Source organism: Dipodomys ordii, unplaced genomic scaffold, assembly GCF_000151885.1.
Source record: "Dipodomys ordii isolate 6190 unplaced genomic scaffold, Dord_2.0 Scaffold191, whole genome shotgun sequence".
NCBI lineage: Eukaryota > Metazoa > Chordata > Mammalia > Rodentia > Heteromyidae > Dipodomys > Dipodomys ordii.
Genome location: NW_012267407.1, coordinates 747408 through 756156, shown reverse-complemented (window position 1 = coordinate 756156; position 8749 = coordinate 747408). Strand labels below are relative to the sequence as shown.

Here is an 8749-nt window from a genome sequence, read left to right as displayed (position 1 = left end):
GTGCCCACGCCCCGCGGCCTCCCGTGCTTCGGGACCAAGTGTGCCCCGAAAGTGGTCAGGCAAGGCTCCCCGGGGAAGCCGGCCCGGCCCGGGCACGAGCTGAGTTCCTTCGAAACTCTCGAGCGTTTTCTGGGGTCTTCGGGCGTCGTGGCGCGAAGATGAATCCGCCGTGGACAGCGTGCAACTACCGTGGCGGGGCGGGCCCGGGGGTCACGCGTGTACCTACGCCTAGGGCGCAGACGCGGGCAGAGCCTGGCCCTGGTCCTGCCTGCAGGGAGTCAGTCCTCGGGCGTAATCCTGACACGGAACGCATCCATCAGCCGAGGTGGCGGTGTCCGGGCGCGGGCCGCAGGCCTTCGGGATGGGCCCGGTGGGATGATAAGCTCCGGGGCCCCTGGAGGGGGCAGCCAAGCTGCTGGGGGCGGGGACGGGGCGCAGTGAGGCTCGGACCACCGCGGGCAACTAGCGGGACACCGGGACGGCCACGTCCAGAGTCCGTCCCTCCCGTCCGGCTCCGTCCAGTTGCTCCAAAGTTGGGGGGAAAAGTTCAACACGGCTGGGAAGGGCCCTCCGCCCGGATCCCGCGGGGAACGGCCGAACGCGGCCGACCGGAGGGCCGAGTATTTCCGACCAGGCCCGAGTCACGCCGAGGCGGCGCCTGCGGACCGTTCCGGAAATGGCCGAGCAGCGAGGCCCCGGCGCCTTCGGGAGGGAGCAGCCGAGGGCTCCCGCCGGGTGCCAGGGGCGCCCGAAGACCTCCGAACCGCTCTCCCGAGGGCTCCCGACGACGCGGCGGGGATGGCCGGACGCCACCGAGCCGCTTCGGGGTCCGGACGCAGCAAGGGAGGAAGGGCGGGCCGGCGGCGGTGGGCGCCCGCCCACAGCGGAAACGGAAATGCGTGGTGGCGTTAAATTGTTGCCCCGCCTCCGGCCTATCTCTTTTGGTCTCCGGCTGCCGCAACGCGAGGAGGTGAGCGCGTGCGCTCCGCCTGCCCCTCTCCCCTCGCCCCTCGCCCCTCTCCCAGCTTTGCCCCCAGCGCCCCCTCCGCCTTGACGGCGAAGCTCCCGGCCCTGTCTCTCTGGTTTCGCGCGTTCCCGAGGCCCTCGTTCGCTGGCAGCCGCCGTAGGTCGCGTTGCCGGGGCTCGGGCCGCGGCCTGCTCTCGGGTACCTCCCCCCATTGCAGTTGCCCGGGGGCTCTGGCGCTAACTGCCCCGCTCCCAACGCCGGCCTCGGCGCTCTCCCACGTGCTTCGTGTCTCCGCAGCCGCCGCCATGTCCGCGCACCTGCAGTGGATGGTCGTGAGGAACTGCTCCAGCTTCCTCATCAAGAGGAACAAGCAGACTTACAGCACCGTGAGTAGGGCCCGGACGCCGCAGCCCTGCGGGGAGAGGGGCCTGCGGTCACAGGAAGGGACCCACGCGTGTGTCCCCTCGGCTCAGGTTAGTGCCTTGTACACAGGAGCCCAACAACCTGAAGGCCCGCAACTCCTTCCGGTACAATGGGCTGATCCACCGCAAGACTGTGGGCGTGGAGCCCGCCGCTGACGGCAAAGGAGTCGTGGTGGTCATGAAGCGGAGATCTGGTGAGCCTCCCCGGACACGGGGCGGGGCGCTGGGACAGGGTAGCTGTGGGACCGGGGAGTGCATCTACCGCCCATTTTTAGCTTCTCTCGGGTCAGGAGTTGGTCCTAGGAAACGCATTCTTCTCACTGTCTGCCTGGCAGTGGGATCTGCGCACCGTGAGTGGGAAACTAGGAGAGCCTGAGCTTCCCCGGTGGCTTTGAGGGTGCAAACGAAGCCGTGGGACGGTCTAGTGCAGGTGAGGTACCTTCTAGCTCACAAAGAGGCAAACAGTTAAGCTCTCCTAACCTTGTGAAGATGATGGGGTAGGTCTAGCCCAAGGTCGCACTTGTCCCTACTCTTGCTTGCGAGGGGCCTATGTGTATATCACACACACAGACTCACACTCCTCCCTTAACTACTCTGGAAAGCTGTGCCTGTTGGGCCGTCGTGCATTTTTTTTTTAATTGGAATGACTTTCCCAGGCTGATGGAGACTGGCTTCTACTCTTACGCAGAGCCCAGCATCCTATTCATGGATGGCATCACTCAGGCCTTGACCCTAGTGACTTGCAGCCCTCCCATCTTGGGAGATTATCTTCCCTCTTCAGGAACAAACAGTCCAGGGAGCAGTGGAGCTGGCATCTTGCTCTGAGGACCGTTTTGGGTCCTGACAGACTCACATTGATGGGTCTGTGGTAGCCTTCCCTAGGCCAAGAATGGGTTTGGTCATAGGCTGCCTGTTGACTTCTCAGGGAAGCATTCCAGAAGCTTATAGTGCTAGCTAGGGCTCTTACCCAACAGCAAGTTGCCCAGGATTGGGAGCTGGGAGGTGTTAAGTTGTTCTTTAATGGTTCCAGCTGACTTCTCTGCCCTAGGGCTGATGCACATCTATTTCCCAGACCAGTCAACACAAAGTCTTACACTTGGGCATTTTGCACCTGTGTACTATCTCTAATTCTTATTTGGGATTCTAGTCAGGGTAGCTTGGTCCTGAAACACTTTAGTTTTGGGCCATCTTGCTAAGATTAAAACAAAGGTTACGCAGGCGTCACCTTGGAGGGTTAATGAGCTTGTGAGGACAGGGTGTGTGTGTCTGGGAGGCCTGTAGGAGTCTGCTGAATGGATGGGTGGGACCAGAGTCCAGGCTGCTGACTCTCAGCCTGTCCAGGGTCAGAGCTGATGGAGGGTGCTCAGGTTTCTGGGGTTGTTTCAGCCTGGGAGGTGAGTCATGTGTGGACTCCCTGCACTAGGTCAGCGGAAGCCAGTCACATCCTACGTGCGGACCACCATCAACAAGAACGCACGGGCCACCCTCAGCAGCATCAGGCACATGATCCGCAAGAACAAGTACCGCCCCGATCTGCGCATGGTGAGTGGGGGACTCTGGAGCCTCCAGGTTGGGAGATGGCAGTGCCCGGCTCCCGGCTCCTGGACCTACACCTGCAGCCTAGGTGGGGCTAGTCAGTATTGAGGAGTACTCTTCTCAGTGGTGGACCTGGGCCCAGGAGGCCCTGCCTCTGGACCTCACCCAGGCCTGGGAAGTAGCTGTACAGATTTTGAACCCTTTCACCTGTCCCTTCCCTCCCCTCAGGCTGCCATCCGCAGAGCTAGCGCCATCCTGCGCAGCCAGAAGCCTGTGGTGGTGAAGAGGAAGCGGACCCGCCCCACCAAGAGCTCCTGAGCCTTCCCCTCCCCCCCAAAAAAAAAAGCAATAAAGAATTGTCACCTTTCTCTACCACCATCACTGGGCCTCCTTTTTGTGCGCCTTCAACTCTTGCCCTGTGTTGCTCAATTTCAGTGCGCCATTTGTTCACTGAAGGGGACTTCAGAACTACACATACAAGAAGGGGATGCAGGGCTGGGAAGGTGGCTCAGTGGTAGAGTGCTTGCCTTGCATGCATGAGGCCCTGGGTTCGATTCCTCAGCACCACATAAACAGAAAACCGGAGGTGGCGCTGTGGCTCAAGCGGTAGAGAGCTTGCCTTGAGCTGAAGAGCTGAGGGACAGCGCCCAGGCCTAGTTCAGGTCGACGGGCAAATAAAAAAAGGGGGGGGTGCAGATGCGACACCATTTTTCCAGAAAAGGCTTGCTGACCTGATGTGGACCATTTTGTCTGGCTCGGGGTGGGGGCAAGTGTCTTCAGAGGCTTTGGTCTAGAAGAGTGCTGGCTAGTCTGCTTGGGATGAGGCTGATTCCACTGGCCACCTAAGAGGTTGGTGCCTCCCAGGGTTCCACTTACTTGAGTCTGGCTCAAACATGGATTAGAGCCCCGTTCTCTCAACTTTGGGTTTCACCCCACTAGTCAGTCACTGGCCTGGTTTTAAGCAGGTGCACTGGCAAGTATAGGCACACTGCCCCTTAGTCGCATTCCCAAGCCAGTGAAAACAGGCTTTTTTTTCTTTTGGTCTAATTGTGAAATTGTGCACCACACCTATTCCAGGCCATTTCAGTATCGTTAAATCCCCAATGTACTTGCTCAGGCATACCAATCAGATGTGCGGTCTTCATGCTACAGCATCTCAGTGTTGCACTGGCATCTGTGTGGGGGTGCAGTTCACTAAGACTTTGGGAGAGCTAGGTATGGAGTACCTGCCTGCCTTCATCTCACTTCTGCAAAGTGTGCTCCCCCTACTGCACACAACTGGAACACCCATTGGTTTGCCTGCTTCTCTTGCCATTGCTGACTCAGGTCAGAAGCCCTGGGTTTGCAGGAGTACTAAAAGAGGTCAGGACCCGACCCCAGTGTGTCCTGACAGAACATGCAGAGGGGCAGCTTATAAGAAATAAGATGAGGGGTTGGGAAGGTGGCTCAGTGGTAGAGCGCTTGCCTTGCATGCCTGAAGCCTGGGTTCGATTCCGCAGAACACATAAGCAACAAGAAAAAAGCCGGAAGTGGCACTGTGGCTCAAGTGGTAGAGCGCTAGCTTTGAGCTGAAGGACAGTGCCCAGGCCGAGTTCAGGCCCCAAGACTGGGTCCCCCCCCCAAAAAAAATGAGAATTACGAAACGGCCGCAGGGACATGGACATCAGACACTTCAGTTTGTTTGAATCCAACATGGAGTAACACTGATGAGTGTTGCAAAGCTGTGGAATTTGTGACAAACACATGGTATGGGTTGTGCCTTCCCCCAAGAAAACGGTCAAAGTAGTCTGGCTTGGCCTTTGGGAGCACCCACACTGTCCAGTAACTCCCTGTCCACTGTCTGCCACTGAAGTCCAGTCCGGATGCCAGTCCAGGACTAGGCACAGCTGCTTCAAGGTGGTGAGCATAGAAAGGGGAGGGGAGAAGGGGACAGGACAGGAGCAGGTTCTAGGAGAAGGCTGTGACTCCACACAGGACATGTGGCCTAGGAGCAGATCAGGGAGGCCAGCCACTCTGAGCCATAAAGTGGGCATAGAAATTGCTTTTCCAACTTTATTTAGAAAAACAAATCCAGGTCCCAGTGCCCTCCCAACCCTCCCCCAGCCCAGCCATAATTTAAATAACTTAGAGACAGAGTGGGAGAGAAGGAACAGATGGGGAAGAGTTGATCAGGGGTGGGAAGAGCCCACTACAGCCTCCTTAGTGCCCGCTTCTTGTCCGTCTTTTTCTTGGCGGCCAGCTTCTTGTCTCTCTCGCCTGCATGCTTCTTAGCCATGGGCCCCTCAGCCCCTCCAAGGGCCCCAGGGACCATGGTGTCAGTGGAAGAGGCTGCAGAGGCACTGGCCAGGGCCCGGCTGGCATCAGGCCTTCCACTGCTGTGCCCACCTGCACCACCATGGATTTCTGTGAGCAAACGGGCCCGGGCAGCATACTCCTCGTAGTTTTCCAAAAGCAGGCGGCCAGCCTCCTCATTGAGTGCAGACTCGGGGTTAGGGTGGATCAGCAGGCACTTGATGGTCTGTGGGAAAGTCAGGGGAACCCAGAATCTGCAGAGCTCTGCAGCGGGCCAGCCTTGTAGCCTCTAGACTGACTGCCCCTAACCCAGCTAATTCTCTGGCTGAGCAGAGCTGACAGTCCCAGCACCAGTGGGAGCAGGAAGACCTTAGCTGACAAGTGCAGCCTCCCCCGACCCTCCAAAAAAATGGAACAGGAAGGAGGTATGTATGATTTGGGGTCTGCTTACGGTAGAGCTCATCCTTTCTCAGTGCCCTGAAGGAAACCTCAACTCCCTGTCTTCCCTACCATCTGCCCTAGGGGCTCATTAGAAATTGAGTTACAAAAATTTTAAGTTTGTGGGAGGAGTGGGAAGGCAGCAGGTAGCCTATGTGCTGTAAGTGGCCTTTAGAAACTGGAGTACTGGCCTAGACCATGCTCTCTGCCTCAGGAATGCTGGACCCTGTAGGGGCATCATGTGCACAGTATATGACACTGAGCAGAGCCACTGGCCACACCCACTAGATGCCTGCATTGACAACCCAAAATGTCTCCTGACAATGCAAAATGTCCCTGGGGAGCAAAACCACCCCTGAGAAACACTAGTTAGGGGAGAAGAATCAAGACATCAACCTTGTTACTGCCAAGAAGAATAAGTAAATTCTGTACTTCACAGCAATGAAATTAATGGCATGCAAATTATCACAGCTTACAAAAAGAAAAACTGTCTAGTCAGGTATCAGTGGCTCACACCTGTAAGTCTGGCCACTCGAGACAGATCTAAGGATTGCTGGACAACAAAAGTGCCTGCGACTCTGCCTCCATTAACTACCAGAAAACCAGAGAAGTGCACTGTGGCTCAAAGTGGTAAAATGCAAAAAAGCTCAGGGATTGTCTAGGCACCAAGTTCAAGCTCCACGACCAACAAACAAAAAGCCTATAACTAGACAGTGCTGTCTGTCCGCCTGCCTGCCAGACTGTCCTACTGTTCAAACCTGCTGGCAAATGGCAAAGTGTGTCTTGACCCTGCACAGCAGTAGTCAGTCCCTGGCACTAACTCTTCTGGCATTTTCCAGGAAAGTTGGGAACCCATGTGAATACCCACCCATTAAAGTATTGAGAGCGAAACTCAGATTTACCAAATTAAGAAGCACTCTACCCCTTGTAGATTGGGTTTTAAGAGAACAAAACTCTGGCTTATTCATTCCTGGGACCCTCAGAGGAAGAGAAGGGAAGCCCGGGGTAGAACTCACCAGCAGCACGTGTCGGATGCCCAGTTCAGCAGTCCAGTCCCTCTTGAGCACGTTGACACAGATTTCACCATTGGCACCCACATTTGGGTGGAAGATCTTAGTCAGGAAGTAGCCCTTAGGTGGGGAGGCAGGAAAATCCTTCCCCAGTAGGAGTTTCATGCGGAACAGACCTCCAGCGTATGGGGTCCCCTCTGTAGTAGAGGAAAGACTAAGGAAGAATCCAGAATCCCATAGGGCTCGAAGCCCTCAACAGTCTGGCTACAAAATAGGTGTCTGTACTGTGCTGGGGGATTCTTGAGGGCCAAAGGCCACACCACTTCCTCACACCTCAGAGATAGGCACTGACCTACAGCCCCACCTGTCCTTCACCATGAGATGCCATTTTCTACTCAGACACTGCCCAGGCACACGTCATTTCCAGGAAGTAGGAGTCTAAGTGCCCATTTATCTCTTGGACAAATGGTTACACGGTCCTGCTGACCTAAGTCCTTCAGCACTTTACCCACCAGTAAACAGCTCTCTAATTTTCCAATTTGCTTGGACAATAAGATGTGGGAACCTGGCAGTCACACTCATCACAGTTCCCAAACCTGGCCCATCAGCAGCCTGGTCAGCTGCCCTCCAGGCCCTCTTTTATTTAATCTGACCCCACGTCTAAGTATGGCTTCTCCACTAGTCTGCAGCTGCTCCACCAGGTCAACTGAAACTGCAGAGAACCAACTGCCAAGTCCCTAGTTTTATCTCCACATCAACTTCTTTCCAAGTTCCTTAGAGGCCTAGAAGCTTAGAAGATCTCCCTCATCACTCTAGTAGCTACTTCTTGCAAAGCACCCAGGCCCATCTGCCTATCTTGGGCTTTCTGGGGAGTTTTGCCTTCCCATCTTTTGGGTCTTAAGTGCCTCAAACATCAGTGCAGCAAGAGGTGAATCCCTGTACCTGTCACTTAAACTCCACCCCACACCACACCTTCCTCCACCCACTAGTCAGCTCCTTAGCTGACTAGAAAGTCAGGTGGCAAGTAGTTTGTATTAAACCACATTCTTGGTTGTGCTACAAAATACAATCATACAAAATACAATCACGTATAATCCTCAGCGGCTCCCCTACAATGCTGCCTAGTGCCCTGCAATGTCCCAGAGCCCCTGAGGGGACACACAGGAAGGATTCTCAGATCTCCCGATGGTCCCACCCTCCAGGACTTCGCTGAGGCGATTTCCAACGGCCTGGGCTCTCCTCCCACTCCTACTTAATTACTCCACATCTCCAGGTCTAGAGGCCACACCTGGCAGCCTCACTCCAGCTCAGGGAAGATTCCCGGTAGCAGTCTCAGTGACCAGAAACATTTCAAAAGTTATGGGGAAAGGCCACATGAATACATTTTAAGTGAACAGCCATGCACAATACGAGGTGAGAGAGCGCAGTGCCTGGGCTCCCGAGATGGGGCCAGGGCTGCGAGGGGGGGCCCTCTAAGGCCTCTTGTTGGGTCCACAGCACCATGGCGAAGGCCTGCCCCTTTCACGCCACACTCACCAGGGCCCTCGATGGTGACCTGCAGGTCAGTGAGGTCCTCCTCATTGGGAAAGACCTTGATGCCATCCGGCGGATCTGCGGTCAGGGTGGTCACCTCCTTGTACACCAGGCGGATGATGTGGGGAGGCAGGTTCTCGACATTGGAGTTCTGGGCACGGGTAGGAGGGAAGTGAGCGGCGGGCTGGCGGCCGCGGCTCCGCCCCGGGCCTGGCCCTGGCTGTCAAGCACTCCGGGCCCCCGCGCCCTCGGCCGGGGGCCTCCGGGCGGGCCTCCGAGGGGGCTTCCGGAGGAGGCCCAATCAGCTCCCCAGTCCTCCCACACAGCCCGCGGCCCTTCGTGGGCCCCCAATGCTTCTTGGTAGGCCCGAAGCCTAGCCCGTCCCCGTTTCCCGCCTACCCGGGCAGAAACCATCCTCAAAACCTCGGCTCAGGGCGACAAATGGCGACGGGGCGTATAGCGCCCGGTAACGCCCACGGGCGGGCCGAACGCCGCGGGCCTTCCAGGCCCGGTCCCCCGCGGGGAGGCCCTGGGCCCCGCCAGGCCTCCGA

General features: G+C 56.9%; 2 protein-coding genes across 2 annotated transcripts in view; one reads left to right on the top strand and one right to left on the bottom strand.

The window, feature by feature from the left end:
* Positions 1–884: 884 nt before the first annotated feature.
* Positions 885–3298, top strand: Rpl28 (ribosomal protein L28). Its single transcript, XM_013034564.1, has 5 exons — positions 885–970; positions 1265–1353; positions 1460–1583; positions 2813–2931; positions 3154–3298. Exons 2-5 carry the CDS (start codon positions 1273–1275, stop codon positions 3241–3243), a joined length of 414 nt encoding a protein of 137 aa, XP_012890018.1. The 5' UTR covers positions 885–970; positions 1265–1272; the 3' UTR covers positions 3244–3298.
* Positions 3299–4963: 1665 nt separating this feature from the next.
* The window catches only part of Ube2s (ubiquitin-conjugating enzyme E2S), a 12640-nt gene continuing 8854 nt past the window's right edge, over positions 4964–8749 (bottom strand). Inside the window, exons 6-8 of the mRNA XM_013034528.1 lie at positions 8202–8354; positions 6672–6862; positions 4964–5443 (exon numbers count right to left, since the gene is read on the bottom strand). Coding sequence (XP_012889982.1) covers positions 5114–5443; positions 6672–6862; positions 8202–8354 — 674 coding nt within the window. The 3' untranslated portion in view covers positions 4964–5113. The remainder of the gene's footprint in view (positions 5444–6671; positions 6863–8201; positions 8355–8749) is intronic.